Here is a 23,354-nt window from a genome sequence, read left to right as displayed (position 1 = left end):
ATTGCACGTCTACCTTCGCAAAGGAGGCTGCGAGCACTGACGGGTGTTGTGGAGTGTGAGACGCGAGACGCGAGGTAGCTTTGATAATTATGTGCAACATCAATTAATCAGTAACAAAAGCACTGACAGACTGAAAGAGGAAGACTTTGAGCTATATGCGATATCAGTCCTTCTCGGCGTATTCCAGTGATGAATTCTTCTCGAGTTACCAGCCGAGTGGTGGCGTCGTCTTGTCACTAAAAGACGACGCCACCACTCGTGCTAATAACCGAGAAGAATTCATCACAGACGTTGAGTTATTTCACCAGTTACTTGGAACACTCTATGTCGTCGAGATGGACGCACACTATCTTGGAAGGTTCTTAGTGTTCAGCATTTGTTGAAATCAGACGGCCGCTATGACCGAGCGGTTCTAGGCGCTTCAGTCCGGAACCGCGCAGCTGCTACGGTCACAGTTTGGAATAATGCCTCGGGCATGGATATGTGTGATGTCCTTAGGTTAGTTAGGGTTAATTAGTTCTAAGTCTAGGGGAGTGATGACCTCAGATATTAAGTCCCATAGTGCTTAGAGCCATTTAAACCATTTTTTGTTGAAATCGCGGTTGCGTTTCCAGTCACCGAAGGAGAGGTTTTGCGTTTTTTTTTTTTTTTTTTTTGTGTCAGCCTTGTCTAGTTATGTGCAACAAACAATGCGGTGTTATTACTCCATGGCAAACCTATACTAGATAGTAGGGCTAATAGTTAATTGGAAGATGTATTTCACAGGCAAAATTCGTGTTTCTTTACTTTTCTGAGGTTCCAAAAACGTTTCTAGAAACTAGTTTTCGATGGTACGTAGAAACGTTTAGTGTGTTACGGCTTCCAGTCCATATTCGTCAAAATCTTGGGTCATTCTGACACTGAAAAGCGATTCCAACCCGTTCCGTTTTTCAGATGGTCTATGTGAATGAAATCCCAATTCCTTTCGTTTTTAAGACGTTGTGCGTGAATAAAATTGCAATCTTTTCCATTCATTACGACGGTCTGTATGAATGAAGTTGTGATCTGTTTCGTTTTTTAAACAGAATGTCTGATTGAGCTGCACCCGTTCTGTTTTCTAAACAGTCTGTATGAATGCCACTATTTGAATTTCGAAAACTATATTTGTATTTGACATTATCCGCTACATGTGAGTAGTTGAGAGAGTTCGTTTGTAATACGTTCGGATGCTGGTTTAGCTTTGTGGCTGTCAATATGCCTTTCAATTCAACTGGACGAAATATCTGTCTTAAAAGTCAGGTGTTGGAATCTCGACGAAATATCCACAGGAATTGTGGTTGCGGAAGAAAGGCAAGCTGAAGCTGCGTCTGCATTGGAAAGAGCATATAGACATTTTTCTCAACCGCTACAGACATTGAGACAGAACAAGGCGAAGGAGATGAACCCAAAGAAAAAAATGTGTTTATGAAAGCGCATGGTGGAGGCATAGAACAGCGGTTCCGAAAAAAGACAGACCAAGATACAGGAAATGAATCCACAAAAAGCATATATTTATAAAAGCAGAAGGCCGAGACATGGGAGAAGAAGAAGAAGAAGAAGAAGAAGAAGAAGAAGAAGAGAGAGATGACGATGATGAAGAAAACATCGAGGGAGACAGTGATGCTGGGGGTGATGATGGTTATGATGAAGACTCACGAAAGAAAAGTGTGTGTGTGCGTGTGTGTGTGTGTGTGTGTGTGTGTGTGTGTGTGTGTGCGTGCGTGTTATGACGCCAGTTTACGCAATTGAGAGGCGCCTATTCATATGAAGCTAACGTAATTTTTTCGGAAATATTGCACTTCTTCGCGTCATTTTTACGCAATTCAAATGAAACTTGAGTAATTTCACAACTACTTCCTCATTGGCTGCTTTATTTTAATACCTGCTGTAATACCACTCTGTCATTGGCTGTTTCATTTTAATGGTGGGTAAAATGCGAGGGAAATTTCATAAATAATGCAAACTTTTTCAATAACTCTTTACAGTCCTTCATTATAGTCTCCCTAACGGTTGTAAAAAGCTCTTCCAGCGAAAGATAACGACGTCTACACGTAGGTTTCTTCAGTTGCGGGAACAAATCGAAGTCTGGTGGACTCATGTCCGGGTTGTAAGGAGGATGCGGCAACACTTCCCATCCGTATTCGCGCAGTTTCTGGGCTTCAACATTGCCGATATGCAGGCGAGCGTTGTTGTGGAGATGAGTGGCCAGCCTCGAGCCACTGGTGTCAGGTTTTGCGACTTTTTCTGCTCAGGTTTTGCATGTAGTTACGATAATACACCGCTGTGATCTCATCGTATCTATACATGTGTATATTTTTGCACCTGTATAACATGGAATTCTGCTTAACCTGAATTTTACCGCTCCCTCGAAATCATGTAATGACGCATACACCGCCTCGCTTTCCCCATCCGATTACCTTCTCCCACTCGTATCTTGTACCACCTCACGCAGTTCCCACACTTCCTCATACGCATGCATCTCACAAGTATTTGAGACTCAACTCCATACGATCTCCTCATCTTTGAGAATACCGGAACGGATTCCCGCCTCTATCAATACGTCCCATCTTCCTTCTATCTCCAAATTCTCAGTGTCCCTCCCCTCCCAGCCTATGAAATCATATCTGAAATCTACCCTTCCTTCTACCCATAACCTAACTTAACCATTCTACCACATTCTGTATGAAGAGTCCAGTCCACCCTTTCCTTGGCCAGCTGGCAGAGCACTCATGTCCTGACACCTACGTATCACTTACTACTTCGTACCTACTACTTCGTTCTCACATGGAGATCCATTCGTAACTATTTTAACAGTATATCAGTATTTTTTTACTGTCGTACTTGGCCTTGTAGCCTACCTCCATCTACCCCCACATATGACACATTAGAAAATAATAGCAGTGTTTGCGAGTCCAACTTCATACTGGATCGGCAAGGGACATCGGCTGTTCAATATAAAATGTCAAATGAAAACACCGTGAGCCGTCTAAATTTCCAGCTTTATTTTTGCTACCAATTTCAGCGTTACTCTACCCCATCTTCAGTCGCCTGACCGAAGCGTATGGAGATTCCCACCTCTTGTTCAAACAAGATAGGGGCCATTATACAGCCATTGGTATCCGCAGACTTCTTTTTAACAAAGCTGTCACTGCAAGTGATGACCGGAGGGATCGCTTTGTTAAGAAGAAGTCTATAGATTTCAGTGACTGTATGTTGACCACTATGTTGTTTGTACAAGAGGTGGGATTCTTCCTACACGGCGGTCAGAGGCCCTGAAGATGGTATTGACCGGAGGGATCGCTTCGTTAAGAAGAAGTCTATAGATTTCAGTGACTGTATGTTGACCACTATGTTGTTTGTACAAGAGGTGGGATTCTTCCTACACGTCGGTCAGAGGCCCTGAAGATGGTATAGTCTAACGCCGAAACTGGTAGCAAAAATAAAATCAAACTGGAAGTTTAGATAGCTGAAGGCGTTTTGATTTGACATTTTATAATACGGGTGTGGTGTTTGTATGTTAACTAATATTTAATCCTAGCACTACACAGTTGATGTCAGTAACTCATCATTCATCAGTACATCGGATGCAACCACTTACTCCCCACACTGCAACAGACTGTGCCTGAAAGCGTTAATTAACTACGTACACAGCAAAGCGAGTTGCAGATAATATGCGACAAGCTCAAAAATACACGCGAGAGTATTCTGAAAATGCTTCAATGAAAATAACAAACTTCAACGTATGTTTTCTGACGGTTAATTACACGTGTGTGGCCACAACTTATTCTTGATTGCTCATTGTTGTATGAGTAATTCAGAATATTTTATGTGCCAGTACTACGATAAACTTCATAGGTACTGGCGCCGTACTGTCAGTAAACAAGTTTTTTGGACGAGAAGGACAATCAAAAAATGGTTCAAATGGCTCTGAGCACTATGGAACTTAACTTCTGAGGTCATCAGTCCCCTAGAACTTAGAACTATTTAAACCCAACTAACCTAAGGACATCACACACATCCATGTCCGAGGCAGGATTCGAACCTGCAACCGTAGCGTTCGCGTGGTTCCAGACTGAAGCGCCTAGAACCGCTCGGCCACTCCGGCCGGCGAGGAGGACAATCCAGTTTAGTAACGTTACTGTAGTTTCTAAGCGATACAGTCACAAACATCTTGATAATAATTCATCTTAATGTGTACAAAAACAATGTGGAGAAGCGGCACTTTACATTTTATAGCGAACACCGTAAATTTCTAAAATTATACTTTCGTCCGGTTCCTCACAATATTCGAACCACACTGCTATAAAACGTTGGTAGGAACATTACCCAGTTACTCATAACAGGACATTCAATCTGATATTGCACTAAACGGGTACCGATGCACTCTGACTGCCTCCTTACCGTCCTAGCGACAATGAACATCTCTGAAAATCTCCAATCAAATTACAAGCGTCAGCGAGCACTTAGATGTTCAGATATTGCATAAGGTGGGATGACAGTACGCTGACACCCTTTGCCCATAATATCCTCCGAAACACCTCCCACGAGCACACACGCTTATAAGGTATCCCAATCATGCTTCGCATCACCATCGTTCAGACACAAACCTATTTCACCTTCTAAAATTTTTAATATTGAAATTGTGAAAGTTTATATTGTAACGATATAATAATGCCAATAAGGCCCATGCCGGCCTGCCCCCAGTAGGTGGAAATTAACTGAAAAAAACTTGCAGTTGAGATTTCTGCTTGTAGATCAGCATACTCGAAATTACAATAGCAATGAATAAAAAATAAAAATTTTTTGACAGCCGCAAGCGAAAACTGACACGCTGAACACTTAGAACGGAACATCCGTCTGATACGGTTTGAGTTTGTTCCAATACAGGCGTCCAAAGTCGCCCTTCGTTTCTAGCGGGCTACGAGAGTCACATTTGGTATATAGTCGTAGTGCAGTGAAGGTGACGTTCCTCGTAGTGTTGTTTTGTTCAACACCACTTGCTTCCATTCCAGATGTACATCGCCTAACAAGGGAATTTTCCAGGTAAGAGAAAATATTCACCCGCCACACATACTGATGTTCCTGAATACGGAGCCGTCCGGAGAGGCCGAGTGGTTCTAAGCGCTACAGTCTGGAACCGTGAGACCGCTACGGTCGCAGGCTCGAATCCTGCCTCGGGCATGGATGTATGTGACGTCCTTAGGTTAGTTAGTTTAAGTAGTTCTAAGTTCTAGGGGACTGATGACCTCAGAAGTTAAGTCCCACAGTGCTCAGAGCCATTTGAACCATCCTGAATTCGGGCTATTGGGCCTCAAAGGTAGATAATCCTAGTTATTCTTTAAGTTTTTGTACATGACATTTTTAGTTGATTGACTACTCTAAAGCTTAATTTATGTTTTAGTGAGCATGCTTGGAGAAATTTGGACTGAATAACGTTGTTCATAAAATCACCAAATTACTTATTTTTAAGAGCAGTTTCAGTTCGTTTTAGTATGGTTCTCTTTCTTTATAAATTACAGTCTTACTCGTTAGAAATATTTTCTGCACATAGGAATGCACTTTACACAGTATCAAGTTTTGTTTGATGTATTATTGCTCATTCATTTACACATTGTTTCTTGGTTGTTTGCTAGTTTCTGTAGCTAGGTAGCTACTTCTTATACAATTTCTCTTTTCACCAATTGCATTCAACAAGAAAGTACAACTATGTATTGGTTCCTAACTCAGGCTATTTTCAAGAGTGCAATGGCTCGAAAAAATTCTCGTAAATATGTCTAGCAGAAGCAGATGATTCTGAAGGCTCTGTCTCTGAAGTTGTCTCCGGTCATTCATATGTTCCTGGCCAAGATGATCAGTCAACGGTAGAACACGACTCAGGTTCAGAAACATCCGAAAGAAAACTAGATCAGAATATTATGTATGAAGATAATGCGACTGTTACTACAAAAGACGATCACCACCCAATGAAAAAGTGAGCAATCTCAATTCTAATGATAATGTGTCAGCTACGATGAACACGGAATGTGACTCCCCAGATTCACCACGTGTTCCATATTCCTCTATTAGCTTATCTCAGGACTATCAAAGTGACTCTCTTCGTTACTTCTGTATAGGTAAAATAACGTACAAGGCTGATAAAACTTTCTTGACACTACGGGATTTTCTCTCTGAAATTAAATTAAAAATTAGAATTATTGAATTTCAACACTTCAGTCATTTTAAAAGTTCAGTTAAGTCCCAATATTCAACAATTAATACGAGGGTCGTTCAATACGTAATGCCTCACTTTTTTTTTCTCAGAACGTATTTATAAGAGTCAGAATTCGGTGACAATATACATCAACACGTCTTGGTCATGTCCTATTTTTCTACGTAGTCTCCATCACGTTCTATAGCCGTACACCAACGTTGTGGAAGAGCATTTATTCCCTGCTGGTAAAGGATCTTGTCCTGTAGGAGTAGCCACGTTTTGACTGCATGACTGACACTCTCGTCATCTTGAAAGTGTGTTCCTCGTAGAGAATCTTTCCCAGCAGAGGGGGTTGTCTTGAATTTCTTCTTTTGTGGTGAGTGAGGATGATGCCATTCCATGGACTGCCTTTTTGTTTCCGCATGCAGATTTCGGCCCCCGTTACGACCACTGACAGAAAGGCCTCTCCGTCGGTCTCAAAACGCTCCAACAATTCAGATGAAATGGCCTTTCTTTGAACCTTACGGTCTGCTGTGAGCATTCGTGGGACCCATCGTGAGCTCCTCGTTGAATGTCCAAGAGTCTCGATCATTGCAGACGCACCTCCAATGCTGAACGACAACTGTAGAGCTAATTGTCAAGTTGTGATGCGCCGGTCTGCACGAATAATGACATCTACAAGAATCAGCATGTCTGGAGCAGTGGCTATGACAGGACGTCCCGAGCGTGGCTGATCATGGAGCTCTGTTTCTGCAATTCCTGAGGCTGTGACTTTATTTACCTATCGCCCAACTGTACTCCTGTCAACTGCAGCATCGCCGTACACTGCCCACAAACGTTTATGGATGTTCACCACGGTTTCTTTTTCTGCACACAAGAATTCGCTAACAGCACGCTCCTCGTAACGTGAGTCGTATGTAGACGGCATTTTGACGCTGTACTACTGCCATCTGCCAGAACGGTTCGAAACTTCACCCGCGCATGGTACAAAGATCAAATGTGAAGCACAAACAAGGACGTTTGTCTGTGTATATTAATGGCTTTTTAAAAAAATGTGGGGCATTACTTATTGAGCGACTCTCGTATATGTCAGAAAAGGAACATTCGCCCCACAGGTGGATACTAACTGTCAGCCTCCCAGACCGATGTTCCCCAAGACGCACTGTAAAACTATGTTCCTATCTAAGCGTTCATAATTACGTGAAAACTATGGACTCGTACCACATCGAACTCTAGTGACGTGCTAACCTGCCTGTCGATCGGGCGCTGCTTTCTCCGCTAAACACATTCAGATCAGCAGATCAACGTGGCCGTCAGCGGCCGGCAGAAGTGGGGTAAGTGTTCCCAAGGTCGGAGTGGCCGCGAAATCACACGGGTCTGGGCCGGCCGGCCCGCCGCCCGTTGCGAAAACTGCGGCGCGACCCACCACGCCCAGCGGCGGCTATATAACAGCTTGCTGGCCGCCGAGCGGGCAGTTCTCTGCTACCGTCGGCAAACTCATCAACATGGCCTGCAAGGTACGTCTCAGGACAAGAAAGCCACCGCAGTTTCAATAGCGCAGCTTTCCAAATTGTTGCCTGCCAGTTCACTAACTCATATTCAACTTTAGAGTCACCCACCGCTCAGCAAACTGAATACTCTCTGACTTACTATCGAACAAAACTTTTCGATATGTTAATCGCCGACAGGGAAACAGAAGAGCAAACGATTAATTGTGGCATAGAGTAAATTATTTTTCTGGACTATTTAAGGCTGCCTCAAATGTCGATATATATTTAAGTTCTAACACTTAAAAAGTTAACTCCGCGATCAGACTCAGAGGATCTTGTGATGGCCACCGGTTGTCGTGTCATCCTCTGCCTTACGGTGTCATTCACGCTGGACGGAGGGCCTTAGAGTCAACACGACGCTCTCCCGGCAGTTGCCTGCTTTCCAGACCTTACAACTGCAACTTCTCATTCGAGTGCCTCCATTGGCTTCATGATGTTTAGTGGACGCGTTCCAGTCTTTCCGTTAAGGAAAACCTTCACAGTACTGGGAACTGAAATCAGTTCTGTGCTGGGCATTCAGATGAGCTGCCAGTTCTGCTGTGGAGGTGCACTGACGGAGAAATATAATCGCAACATCAAAAAATAGTTAATGTAGAGTAACGAAATTTTGAGAATTCATTTATCTAGGTAATACGTGTGATTAACATTGGAAGGTTAATGTAAACGCGAGATCAGCCATTGCAAATGTGAAATGCTGGTACATTAATAGCCGATGTAACCGCCAGAATGTAGAATGGAAGCATGCAGACGTGCATGCATTGTGTTATACAGGTGTCGGATGTCAGTTTGTGGGATGGACTTCCAAGCCTGTTGCACGTGGCTGGTCAGTACAAGAACAGTTAATCATGGTTGTGGATGACGTCGGAATTGTCCGATGATGTGCCATATGTGCTCCATTGGAGTTAGGTTACAAGAGGAGTATGTGGGCGAGAGTTGTCCAGTTGGAAAACATCCCCTGGAATGCTGTTCACGAATGACAGCACAACAGGTCGAATCCCAAGATTGACGTACCAATTTACAGTTAGGGTGCGTGGCATAACCACGAGAGTGCTCCTGCTGACACACACGAAATCGCACCCCGGACCATAATTCCAGATGTAGGTCCAGTGTGTCTATCACATAGACAGGCTGGTAGAAGATCCTCAACTGCCCTCCTTGTAACCAACAAACGGCCATCGCTGACACTGAGGAGACACAACTTCCATCATTTTGTATCCCGCCTGGAAGGCGGCGCGTGGGTTGGATCAGGAAAAGGTAAAACACGACTGTACTGCTGTATGAATTTAAATCCCCTTTACTCAAGCAATAAGATACATAACTTGGAATGAGGTGCGAAGCTGAAGCGAAGTGTCCTGGCTGATGAAATCGGCAGAATCTGTAGCGGAGCTCGTAGAGCTGCACAGCACCAGCTAGTGGGCGCTGCCGACGGTGTCTCGTGGTAGTGCCAACCTTTGGAACTATGTGGCATCGTTACTATCGATATCACCCATCAGAAAACCCAACAGGCCTCCACCCTGCTCTCTAATGAGCCCTCGCTTGACACCACTGAAGTCGCAAGTGGCGGTGGTTTGAAGTCAGTGGAATTCACGTTACAGGGCGTCTCGCTCGGAGCTATCCTTTAAGTAACCGATTAGTAATAGTTCATTGTGTTACTGTGGTGGGGACTGATGACCTCATATGTTACGTCCCATAGTGCTCAAAGCCATTTATCATTGTGGTGCCAACCGCTGCACAAATTGTGCTCCAGATACAGTACGACGCGCCAGACCCATAGGCCGAAGGCAATGGTCTTTCCTATGGGTATTGTCACGTGGTCGTCCAGAGCCCCGTCGTCTTGCGGGCGTACATTCTCGCGACCACCGCTATTAGCAATGTACAGTGGCTACATTCCAGCAAGTCTTTCTCCAACATCGCAGAAGGAACATCCAGCTTCTTGTAGCTCTATTACACGACCTTGTTCAAATTTAGTGAGGTGTTGATAATGACTTCTTTGTCACCTTACAGTCATTCTTGACTAACATCAACTTATCTCGTCCAAATTCAACTGTAACTAACGCTCACAACCGTTACGGCGTGCATTTAAAGCAAACCTCATTTGCATCCTCATAGTGGCGCTACTAACGCCACACTTATGCGACTGGCATGAAATCTGAAGAGACATCATCTTTCAGGTGCAGAAACACGGGTACCTAGTTTCGTTTCTGTCGCGCAACTCCTTCTTGGCGTTCATATTTTTTCCGTCAGTGTATGAATTTCACACAATTAAAAGTTTTGAGTTAGCTGCAATATAATTTGATGCAGCGGGTGCCTGTATAATGTTAGACGCTGTAAGTGGGTATTGTGAAATGGAAGAGCGTTTGGCGTCATTGGCCGGGAGGCCCCTTGCGAGGCAGGTCCGGCCGCCAGGGTACAGGTCTCATTACATTCGACGCCACATTGGGAGACCTGCGCGACGGATGGGGATGAAATGATGATGAAGACAGCACAACACCCAGTCCCTGAGCGGAGAAAATCCCCCACCCAACCGGGAATCGAACCCGGGCTCGTAGGACGGCAATCCGTCACGCTGACCACTCAGCTATCGGGGCGGACAGTGGGTATTGTAATATATGTAGATACCCAAAACCACGGGATCAAACCTACACTTGTTGGTAATGAAACCAATCAAGTACAAAAAGTGGTTTAAAAATTCAGAATCAGAAATGATGTGCTTGTTGTGCTGCAGGAGAGCGAGAAGTTACTTGCAGTTTCTGTGTCTCCTGAGTCTTTCGCAGCGGCATAACTGGATTCTCGGATTTCAAATGGTGCCAATTGATGCGACTTGAAAACCGAGAATATTTTTATTTACTTAAAGGTTGCTTCGTTGAAAGATTTGACAGCTAAATGATGCGCCAATTAATTTATGTAGGCCGGACTTATTCATTTTCAGTTAAAACAATCACAGATCGCGACAATTTCCTTCATTACTAACGCTTTCCTTCGCCAAACGTGGCCATCAATAGATAATCACCGGCTTTGAACTTACACGTACATTTTAACACAGAGCCGATGTCTACGTTTGCTACTTTTGTGCTTTGCTAAGCTTGAAGAGCAGTCCACAAATATTTACGTGTTGCCACGAAGGCAATGATTATCTGACAAAGCTCGTCTCTGACAATCGAAACCGGTAATGGTGAATCGAATTGTGTGTGACCTATGGCACATTTATGTGAATGTTAATGTTTTTGTGCTCTTGAAAGGAGATGCCTCCGTTTGCGAAATTTATTAGTTCTTCTCCACAAAGCAGTACCCATGTTTCGTTTGTCAATTTCACAGATCGCATCATTAGAAAGGGTTGGACAGAGAAATCTAGAGCAATGGAACGCAGCGAGTGTTTAGAAATGTCCACAATCTCTCAAAACCCCAAATACAATGCCTAGTACAATGTGATTTCTAGTATCTTCAAGAGTGCAGCAACTAATTACATTTCATAGCCTCTAAACTTCCTGAATTAGGCTCTCTGTGATTCTACTACACAATTATGAACGGGAACTGGATGGTACGTTCGAGACGGTGAAGTTGTCTTCCTCCCTTCCTCCATCGCCGTTAAGGCTGTGTGACTAATGATCACCTTTTATTGCTATGATTAATATTTCTCACTTGCCATAAGCATTTCTGAAGAGTGACCACTCGGTTTCAGCTCGCACAGTGTCCTGATAACATGACGTTATATTTCAGCTGATCGTCCTCGCCGCCTTCGTGGCTGTGGCCCGCGCCGGCTACCTGGGTGCCCCCGCAGTCTATGCCCCCGGCGCCCCCATCGCCACCCGCGCCTACGCCGCCCCGGTGGCGTACGCCGCCCCAGCCCTTCGTGCTGCCCCTGTGGCGTACGCCGCCCCTGCGCTGCGTGCCGCCCCCCTGGCCGTCGCCCCCGCCGTGAGGGCCGCCCCCGTCGCCGTCGCCGCCCCCGCCGCCGTGGCCGCCGAGTACGACCCCAACCCCCAGTACAGTTACGCCTACAACGTGCAGGACGCCCTCACCGGTGACTCCAAGGCTCAACAGGAGACTCGCAACGGAGACGTCGTCCAGGGCAGCTACAGCCTGGTCGAGCCCGACGGTTCCATCCGCACTGTCGACTACACCGCCGACCCCGTGAACGGCTTCAACGCCGTCGTGCACAAGGAGGCTGGTGCCCACCCCGCCCCCGTCGTTGCCAAAGTGGCCGCCCCCGTCGCCTACGCCGCCCCCGCCATCGCTAAGGTGGCTGCTCCCCTTGCCTACGCCGCCCCCGCCTATGGCAAGGCTATCCTGGGTTAAGTTACGTGAGTAACTTCGCAGGCAAACGATACTGAAAGAATGATGCGTGCAAATTCTTGTATTTATTGTGTGTAAATGTGTTTTGATCAGTATTTTATACGCAACAAATAAAAACTGTTGACACAATAGTAAACATTTTGTGTGTTCCTTTCTTGTGGTCCTTATACACTGCTGGCATGGTGTTTTTTGTTCAGCGTGGTCAACTGCTCGTTGGAAAGAAATGCACTGAAATAATTATTAATTCTAATACATTATAACGCTTTATATCTAGATTAACCAGCATCAATTTTTAGTCTTCTTTTGGCATATCCTACACATCAAGACAAATAAATTCAGCAGCGTAGGAATATAAAATCTTGGATACATTTAAAATATAGGAATATGCTACACACGACTTATGAAAATATCTTGCTAAATGCGACCAGTTGACCGAAGTACTTACTGAAATTGTTAACATCACATGAATTCCAGAATACAGTTTGTGACTTGAGGAAAGAATGATAAGGATTATTGAGATAGCTAGTTAAGAATACTAGTCCGTAAGAAAGAGGTTTGTTTCTATTTCTTCTTAGTACGTGCGTAAATTTAGTTTTGCTCAGTTTAAAAGCCCACGTACCACTTGCTAAGCATAGAGGACTAACACGTCAGTCAACTAACAACATGTCACCTGTCGTAAGCCGGCCGCTGTAGCCGAGCAGTTCTAGGCGCTTCGGAACCGCGCTGCTACTACGGCCGCAAGTTCGAATCCTGCCTCTGGCATGGATGTGTGTGATGTCCTTAGGTTAGTTAGGTTTAAGTAGTTGTAAGTCTAGGGGACTTATGACCTCAGATGTTAAGTCCCATAGTCCTTAGAGCCATTTGAACCATTTTTTAACCTGCCGTAACCCTCGATTCCAAATCAGTCTTGTCCTAAAACAGTTGGCTTCCTAACCTTGTGTTCTCGGTACGACCGACAAGTTGCACAACCGTTCCCTGCTAAAGCATTTCTTATATCCCTTCTAAGACAAAGAAAACGGCGTACCACAACAACAATGATATCCTATTCCCGGTTTTGTTGCCCTTCATGGGAAGCCATCCTGGGTTTACATTTCAGCAAGTTAATGCACTCCCGTACACAGCGAGAATTTCTACTGATTATCTTCGTACTTTCGAAGCCCTACCTTGGCCAGGAAGGTTGCCAGATCTCTCGCCAATTAAGCGTGCTTGGAGCATCTCGGACAGGGCCCTCCAGTCAGCTCAGAATTTTGACCATCTAAAGCGTAAGTTGGACAGAATTTAGCACGATAACCCTTATGAGGACATCCAACAACTCCGCCAGTCAATGCTGAGCCGAATAACGGCTTGCATAAGGGCCAGGGTTAGACCAACCCGTTGTCTTAGAGCGTATTATGAACGTAACAACTGTTCACACCTAAGAGTGCGAAAATCTATCAACCAGACGTTAAAATATTTATTATTTTTTTTTTAAAATTTTTTTTTAGTCACTCCAAACACCGAAGCTCAAGGAGAGTCTCATGCTAGATGATGGCATTTTATACGAAAATTTTTATAAGGTTATTCGATGGAAAAGTGGTCTAGCAAATAAAAATTTGAAGACGTTCTCTTTGTCATGTTACGCCATAACCAGTGCTAAAGTGTCTTTCTTTATACTTCATTAACTGGCAATGTTAACGTTACAAATACGGAGAAGTATTATAAGATTTACATCTCGGTTAATTAGATAAAGAAGAAAGAAGAAGTAACAAAGCAGAAATTCAAACTTATTTAGCCCGCATCTCGTGGTCGTGCGGTAGCGTTCTCGCTTCCCACGCCCGGGTTCCCGGGTTCGATTCCCGGCGGGGTCAGGGATTTTCTCTGCCTCGTGATGGCTGGGTGTTGTGTGATGTCCTTAGGTTAGTTAGGTTTAAGTAGTTCTAAGTTCTAGGGGACTGATGACCATAGATGTTAAGTCCCATAGTGCTCAGAGCCATTTGAACCATTTTTCAAACTTATTTAAAGTTCAGTTTAAGTGTTATTATTTCACATGGCACACATTGAGTCAGTTCTTTTTATCAGAATATGAATGCTACGTCGGCGATTTTTTTAATTACTTGTTCGCTTCTTACAGCCAGTAGAGTAGGGTCGAAGGTTCAATACTTCCTCCTGAGCTTTGATGTAAAAACTGAAATGCCAAATTACTTTGTTGCTGATATCTTAGTGGACGGAATCACTGTCCTGTTGTGTATGACTCGTCCCTAATGAACTTCTCGTCGACGGGACGTTATACCCCAGTCTTCCTCTCTTCCTTCCACTGACTGCTACTGCAGCGAACTTCTTTGCTTGATGATAGGTAAGTGAAAAATAGAATTAATTCCAATGGTGGAATTAACGCCCGATGGCGCTATCTAGCTCACATCTCTACTCGATGGACAGTTCAGAATCAGTAACGCACACTAAAGTTGGTCAAAATTGCAACATCCAGGTACAATGGCTCGAATGGGTTCGTACCCACTAATATGTAGAGCAGTGTGCCAGCGGCAAGTGATTAAGTCTGCGAAGGATTGCGAACACGTAGATCAAGTTGTGCCCGCTCTTGGGCGCATCGAAAGCTCAGAGTGAGGCATGTGAAGAGCTACCAAACTAAGTGGAAATGTGAAAAGAAGTGTCAGTATGCTTATTGGATGTCAAAGGGAGCGATATCAGTACGTTCGTGAATTACGTCGTGACGGAATGCACGATCTCTGGGAAAGGGATTTGTTTCGTTTCGAAATTTCTGTTCGTACATAGTATGTTACTAGGACAGTCGCGCAGCTGTGGAACCAGTGTATAGAAGGGGATCTTTTCCTACAGTATTGTGATAATGAGGTACCCATTGTGACACAAACAATCGAACGCGGTCACTTCGTCCGCCTGGCCATGACCATCCATCGCAGTATCGATAATATGTTAGGCACCGCAGCGGTTGTCTTCTGTCGCAGGGTAACCTCATGCAACTTAAACTATTTCATCGGCGTCCATGGGCCATAAACTTTAAAGGCATCTTCCCATTGGGTACGATATGGTTTTATATTCTAAGATGCAACCCCTTATACAGGTAAACGATGAGCAGTAGTTTATCAGGACAATACATGGTCACACATAGTGAGAAATGTGCAAACCATTTTTGATGAAGGACGAGTACATTCGTTCATTAGCTTAAAGTATCTCATAAGATTTATTGCTCGCTATGTGCGAAGCCAGAGTAATTGCTTTATTTCAGTCACAGGTAGAGAAGCTGGTGGCGAGCAATTTTTGCGTTGCAGCAGTTCAAATTTCCACTGTTTCTCGAACTACGATGTGAAAAGAATTAAATACTCTTCTTCAGAATATGACAGGAGTAAGTCGTGTAATTGTCTCTGATAGAGGAATCATTGTTAATGGACGCTGTTGCGAACAATCGTACTGGTCCTGAAAATGAAATGGTGATAATTGTTTGCAATTAACTGGTTTCTTGTAGTTAGAGACCCTAACGTTACTCAACATTAATGAGTATATAGGGTGATTCCGTGATATTGTTACAACTTTAAGGAGTGATGGAGAACGGTAAATTTATCAATTTGAAGTGAGGTGACTTGGTCCGGAAGCGACCCAGTCGAAACTTATAAGCGAAAATCATTCTTACAGTGGATTAAATGTACCGGTACTGTTGTTCCTAGGATTGTAGGTTAGGAAACATTCAGAGGTGTTAGTATGGACCAAAACAAGAAACATGTCTCGTAAACATGGGCTCTGAAATGCATATCTTAAGAACTATGAGCTCTTGTTCATCTTCAATATTGTGAAACGCATCTCTTCTACTGCAAGCTCATCGGTTTCCATATTTCTGGAGGAGCCAGTATGGACCCAAACAAGGAAGAAATGTCCAATAAATATATGATTAAAATGCATACCTTAAGAGCTATGGACACTTGTTCAGTTATTATCTGCTGCTGTTGACATTACCCTAAAATTGTCTAACGAGAACTCCTTGTCTTATTTCTATTTCACTTTACCGACCCCCACTATACCTATATTGAGCCTTAACGTTCCCTTTTCAGATTTTCTAGCGTCCCTACAACGTCCAAACATCTGACATTCCACGGCCCGACTAGTACAACGTACCCTTTCGTTGATTATTCCATCTTTTTCTCATGGTCGCCTCCCCCTTGGCAGTGTCTACGGGAGATGGGGACTAGTCCGCAGTCTTCTGCATTACAGGCCACAGGTCCTGTGGACACACATTATCTGTCTTTAATGCCGTGGTTTCCATTGCATTCTGCACCCTCATGCCGTTTATCATTCCTGGTTCGTCCGTCTTTTAGGGGTGGTTTCTTACCCCAAGTTCAAGAGTGTGCCCTGTACCTCTGCCTGCTCCTCCGCTCTTTTTGACAAGGCCGTTGGCAAGAGGAAGGTTACTTCTTATGCTGAAACTCTTCGGCTGCCATTTCTGATGATTTTTATTGTAAATTTTTGCACTGGCGAGGGTCGAGCATGGTTACAAAGACGTTTTGATTACTAGTCAAAGTCTCTACCTCTGGACCACTGAACAAAGATCTTTACAACGTCGTATATCCTCAACTACATCTCGTACAATGATATAATTTTGCAGTTACATCCATTGATATATGTGAACACTGTCTGGTAAATGCGTAGTGAATACAGTTGGTAAAGAAGTAATAAATTATATCGTCGTTCTTGATCTGAAAACCAACACTGAAAATGTAGTAAGGGATAAATTTTACCTTTCAGTGTTATGCGCCAGGCGTCAGAGAGAAAAATTTTCGTAAATGTTTGAACTTATGTGTAAAGACTGGTGCAAGTCACCAAGAGCTCTCGTTCTAAAACACTGGATGACTAAATTCTGAGTGTTCTCGCGTCGTGGCCTACAATTCTGTTTCAGCCCCACCCTTACCCCTTTTAAAGGTATGTGGTTCCAGATAGTAAGTGGTACGTGTACCATGTTTGGTTGGAATGGCTCCAGTGGTTTCAGAGGAGATGTAGAACATACACACATATTTTTTATAATACTATGAATATATTTTTCCGTGATCTGTTTTTGATGAAATATAGCCTACAGGGTGCCTCTAGCTACGCTAAAGTTACCAGTGAAACCGCATACAAATCCATCTAGTGGTCTTGGAGATTAGCGTGTTCAAAGAAAAATGTACAGACACGACGGTTCTCCAGTATTATTATTAGTATACAGACAGATGTGCAGCACGTAAAGATCGTTTTCGGTGTCTCTGAGGGGCTTCTTATTATGCAAGAATAATAAATTTGAGAAATCCGGTGTGCACAAAATTCATTGTTCTTCATGTGAAGTAGTGGTTCTGAGAAGATTGGTTTCGTTGGGTCCAATTGTAAAAAGGTTCTTTTGGGAAAGATAGGGTTAGCCAGTTTAGAATATTAACCATCGGGCATTAAATGCACTTTTCATTGCGGCTCCTTCTATATCCTCCAAATCGAGACTACCGCAGCATTTGTACGGTGAGTTACAGTTACTTACGATACTTTCGATACCCTACAGTCCGTAATTTGCCTTCCTCATAAGTAGATTTGTGTAATTATTGCGAGTTAAACGCTTAGATACCTAAAAGGTCTGACTGTTTCCAGTGACTGACACACAAAGGTGTATTCAAATGCTACACTTAAAACCCCAAAACCATAAAGAAGGTTTGAAAAATGTAGTGCAGCCTCGCAATTGAATACCTTTTTACTTTCCCTTTTTCGTGACGCAGCCGCAACGTACAAGGGGGCTAAGGGAAGACAACACTGGGTCGGGAACCCGGCCACTTCACGGGCTGAGAATCATGAGAAGTCCAAGATTACACGACTGATAAAATTTTAACTAAAGGATTAGTACTTCCACCCTGGACGTCCAAATCAGACTGCGAACTTCATCCTGGTCACTGTGACCACCATTGGTGTTCACAGACATAACCTTTAGCTGGAAGAATATAGTTACGTTAAAAGTTATAGGCTAGTGTGGCATGAAAGCAACGGGCGTGACAGATCATGATATTTAAAAGGACACAATGAATAGTGAAGAGTATATGAATACATTTCAGGTTATGTAACCTCTTTTTAAAAATTCTGGATATGGATAGCGCTCTATACCTCGTACTTTTGCTAGACAATCCCCTTCATATACGATAATGTATTCTTATCTGAACTGACAACCACTTCCCAGGACAATTGAGAGGTCATCCTATACCAATAGAATGGGCCGCAGGAAGTGCATATCTTAACGATTGTGACATTTTTGTGGAGTTAAACACAATAAAATGTTAATAAAATTTATCCCCTCAGTCTTGGAGACGTTGAGGATAGATTCGGTGACCTTTTATTCACGGTTCTCGTTGTTTTCCGAGAAAAACTGTTTATCACGTATCGCAACATTGCAGAAGTGTATTGACTAAGATTATGAATTGCTGATTTAGTTCGTTGTGATAATAACTATTGTTATAACAAAGGTCGTGCGTTTGGCTCACGATGACTTTACAAATAGGTATTGAGTTATCAGTATGTATATTGAATATCTTATGAGGTACCAACACGCGTCATGAGTAATGCTTCCCTTGTTTTAGTGTCCCCGTTCTAGCACTGAAACAAACTGCTGCTTACCAAATATCTCATGTATCACTAGTGACCATTAGATAGAATTCCAAGAAGGTGAGAAATCACTTACAGAAGAAACATTGAATCTTAGATGTTTCTCACGAAACCTATTCCACAACAACGTTTAATGCGCGTATGTTCTTATTAGGTACTATTCCAGAGTAATGTTAAATATGTATTAAAGGTAAGGCGTTACTGAGTAAGGTGCCGTATTGCGCCAGCGGCTGACGTAACGTTGAGTCAGTGGGCGTTCGCAATAGGCAATTCGGGTGCAGGCCCCTCACGCCTGTTGGCAACGGAATGCCATAACGCGAAACGCCTTAATGAGACATCAGCATTTCTTGTTTGATTGGAATTTGTTCATGTGTGTTGTCACATAGTCTAGTAAACTTAAACTTAGAGAAATAAAACATTGATTTATGAAAAATTAAATCCAAAGCCATGTAATCAGAATCTCGGTTCCCCGTTGCAGTTGTTTCTGGCTAACTAACGAGAATCTGGTAATTTGATTCTTCCTTGAATAGCAGCAAGTTAATCAGAGCCCCTGAAAAGTGCGCGGGAAACATTATGATCAAAGCAACATCAGACAAGTGTGAGCGCTGTGGCTCTAATAGAAGCGTTTGGTTGGTCTGGGGAAGGGGACCAAACAGCGAGGTCATCGACCCCATCGGATTAGGGAGGGATGGGGAAGGAAGTCTTCAGTGCCCTTTCAAAGGAAACATCCCGTCATTTGCCTGAAGCGATTTAGGAAAATCACGGAAAACCTAAATCAGGATGGGCAAATGCGGGTTTGAACCGTCGTCCTCCCGAATACAAGTGGAAAGTAAACTAAAGCGACATTTAAGGCATACTAAGCACTCGCAGGAAATCTGTCAATTTAGTTTAATTTAGGTCTCTACAGGATCTGTAAGTCAGGAAGCTAGTAGACATACAAGTTTTATAGGTTAAATGCCATCTTTAGTAACTTTAATCAAACTCTTATTAAAACTTGTATTACAGTTGCTAAGGGCGGAAATTACCCTATACAACTTGAATATCTGCAACTGCGGAAAAAATGAGACCAAAAACAAAGGCAGCAGGTATAGTATGTTATCATTGAAGAAACACCAAAGCGGTTTAAGTCTTCTCTGCCGCATTTAAAAAACTTAACCTTGTCCACTTTCTGCTTTTATTAATGGGCTAAGTATTAAACTTAGTGATTGTTGGTTAATGTTCGATGTATCATTTAGTAAGAATTTTCAAAAATAGTTCAAATGACTCTAAGCACTATGGGACTTAACATCTGTGGTCATCAGTCGCCTAGACTTACAACTACTTAAACCTAACTAACCTAAGGACACACCTAAGGACACACATCCATGCCCGAGGCAGGATTCGAACCTGCGACCGCAGCAGCAGCGTGGTTCCGACTGCAGCGCCTAGAACCGCTCGGCCACAGCGGCCGGCTAGAATTTTCAATTGTAGGTGCCGAAACCATTTAATGTAACAAAGTACGGGACGAATTTGGAGAACTAATTCAGTATGTTTCAGTTTTCCAAGTGAACGGAGAAACATAGAAGTAATACACTTCACGAAGAGGGCACATATTTTCTTGGAAAGCGGAAACAGAAAACATAGTCACGAGCTGTAGGTGTGGTAAACGTCTTTGTTGTCAGAATTTCTCTGAAATTTTTCCTCTGAAATTCAAACTTCCGGTTAAAATTTCGAGTACCTATTCAGCGCCATTTGAAAGTATTAGTGAATGAAAGTAATGTCTTAATACCTAAAATCAGTTTCCGTACGAAGAAGCAATAAAGGCAACGTTTTCTTTTTCTGAAAAATGACCTTCATTATAATATTTCATTGCTCACTTTAAAAATGCATGTACACAAGCGGAAAATGGAAAGCAAAAGCACTGATGAAATACTTCTACACGTATGAAGTTTTATTCATGTATTTACATGTTGCTATTCACCGTGAGTGATTATAACTTCAGAACCTAGCATCTGTGGACAGACCTGCAATCGTGCACTGAGAGCACCATACCTTCAAAAATAGAGAAATTAGTAAGAACCATATGTGTTAGATAGTACAGTGAGATAGTGTTACACTTTGCATCAACCTGTCGTCACAAATGGTCAAGGTTGTCTTCAGTAACGTGGACCACACTGGCAGTGCTAGAAGGACTGTCTTATTGAAAGAGCAGATTTCCCCAATTTTGTATATATGGCACGGGTTGAACGGCGTTCTGAATGAATCGCGCACTGCTCTGTATCCTCTTAACATATATGAGAGGGAAGCACACCCGTTGTAGACCGTAATTTCTCACCCGTTGTGGACCGCAATTTCTACCATCATGACGCCAGGGTTTTTCCCTGTATGTCACTGACTAACCAACGAAAGGATAACGTTCTGCAAGTCAAGGCGTAGAATGTCATAAGTACGAACGTTATAATGAACCTAGAAAATCTGTAAAGGGAAATGCTAAGGCTCAATCTAGATATAATGGCGGTCAGTGAAGTGAAATGAAAAGAAGATAAGGATTTATGTTCATATGAGTGTAGGGTAATATCATCAGCTGCTTAAAATGGTATAACAGGAGTAGGATTGGTTATGAATTGGAAGGTAGGGTAGTGACTGAGCTACTGTTGATACTTCAGTGAAAGGTTTGTTCTCATCAGAAGCGACAGCAAACAAAAACCAACAACGATAGTTCAGGTATTCATGCCAATATCACAAGCCAAAGATGAAGGGATAGAGAAAGTATTGAGAGATGGCACGCCACTCTCTCACTTTAACGATTCTGTCAGTCTGATTAATACTAATATTTTAGGTCATGATCTCAGTGTTCCCCAGTACTACATCTGATATGTGTGGTTTACTACTTTTTTAAATGAGGAAATTGTGGGCAGAATGTTCATACAACTGCATGTGTCGCCTGTAAAAACTTGTACCCGAGGGGTGGTAGTGGAGGCGACGGAGAACAGGGAGAGAGATGGATTGCGGGCCATAAATGCTGAATCCAGCGACCTGGCTGTGCGAGTGGTTCTGGGAAGCAGCATGAAAAGTGGGTGGAGGAAGCCATTTAAAAGTGACTGGTTGTTTTAGCGAGTAGGAAAAACGTATGGGCACGACTGTCTGGGAAGCTTAAAAGCCTTCTTTCAGAAATTGGAAATGGTAAGCCTGGAAAGAATAGATCTCTCCATAAAATAGACCTCTCCATAAAAGACTGTGGTCCCGTCTAGCTAAATGTTTTTTACCAAAACATAGGCATGCTTACGATGAGAACGACGCCTGCTTAGTCTAAAACGTTCTTCTTTCAGACAAGAGAGATTTTTGCTCGCTGATTGGCTCCTCCTAGGATATGCAAAGAAGAGGCTTGCTCCCCCAACTTGGGAACACCGGTTCTGTGCCTGGATTGACTACCAGGCCAACAGAACACTAAAGAGGTGAGCTTTAATGAGTAGAGGATCAGTATTTCGATTGGTTTGTATAATGTGGAGGCAGTTTCGTTTTCGCTATTTCGGCTCCTGCATCAAGGCTTGGTGGAAAGAGATTGTGATTCTTTGCCTTCTTCGTCCTCCGATCCTTCCCTGGTGGGGAAATTCAGGTCTTTCCCTAGTGGGTGAGACTGTAACTTGTGGTAGACTAAGAGCCAGTGGCACTTTCCAACTGTACCGACAGTGGAACTGCGTATGATCTAGGACATATCGTGTGTCACGAGGGTGAACTTAATCGTCCTGAGTCGGCAGTCTGATGTTTGATAATTCCAGCACGCACTGTCGTGTCTGTGAGTTAAATTGATTAGGCCAGACCAGCCAACAGGTGCATATGACATAGAAATCTGCCGGGATTTCAGGGCAATCATATGGAAGCTTCCCGCGTTCTAACAACCAGAACAAGGGTAAAGTATTGCTGCACCGAAGTAGGGTTGTTAAATGATATTCACAGCTTCGTGTTCTCCTGTGAACCGTAGTTTGTGGTGTATGTGATCGTAGTTGATTCCATTTGACTAGAATTGGGCCTCACAGTGGATGCATGTAGACAAAGTCTGATTGCTTTGTAAAATGGATTGTTGCAGGGGAGAATCTGTATAGCTTCCACCCCAATGAATGCTTTGCCAATCAAGCACCATCCCTTTTCTGATTTGTGTTCGTCATTTTTTTGTAAGATTTATCAACTCGTTGCAGTTATAAAAGGATTAATAAAAACTTGTCATTATTTTTGTAAACTTAAATACGCCACTGTTCTTACTCATACACCCTCAAATATTCACTGCTTTTATTTTATGGTGGTGATATATGGATACACCAGCAATTCAATGTACAATTTCATTAAATTAGTTAATTTGGTTATTAAATTGAGTTATGCAGGTGACCGCAGAGATAAGCAACAAAAGTACATCGAGTAAATTCATTACAATGAAATGAACACCCTTAGCTGCTTACAGGCGTTGACATACGTCAAGGTGGACAGATGAAAATGTGTGCCCCGACCGGGACTCGAACCCGGTATCTCCTGCTTACATGGCAGACGCTCTATCCATATGAGCCACCGAGGACACAGACGATAGCGTGACTGCAGAGATTTATCTCTGGCACACCTCCCGCGAAACCCACATTCTCAACGTATTGTCCCACACTACATTCGTAGTGGGCCCGCGCATTGTACTCATTACTCGGACATGTCCGAAAGAACCGATACAT

The 23,354-nt window shown here is 43.2% G+C and overlaps 2 protein-coding genes across 2 annotated transcripts in view; both read left to right on the top strand.

The window, feature by feature from the left end:
- Positions 1-23,354, top strand: part of LOC126458022 (cuticle protein 21-like) — a 98,095-nt gene that overhangs the window by 8,300 nt on the left and 66,441 nt on the right. The gene's annotated exons all lie outside the window — the stretch shown is intronic.
- On the top strand, positions 7,705-12,187 carry LOC126458021 (cuticle protein 21). Its single transcript, XM_050094803.1, has 2 exons — positions 7,705-7,725; positions 11,476-12,187. Exons 1-2 carry the CDS (start codon positions 7,714-7,716, stop codon positions 12,052-12,054), a joined length of 591 nt encoding a protein of 196 aa, XP_049950760.1. The 5' UTR covers positions 7,705-7,713; the 3' UTR covers positions 12,055-12,187.

Source organism: Schistocerca serialis, chromosome 2 (assembly GCF_023864345.2).
Source record: "Schistocerca serialis cubense isolate TAMUIC-IGC-003099 chromosome 2, iqSchSeri2.2, whole genome shotgun sequence".
Classification (NCBI taxonomy): Eukaryota; Metazoa; Arthropoda; class Insecta; order Orthoptera; family Acrididae; genus Schistocerca; species Schistocerca serialis.
This window is presented reverse-complemented; position numbering and strand designations above follow the sequence as displayed.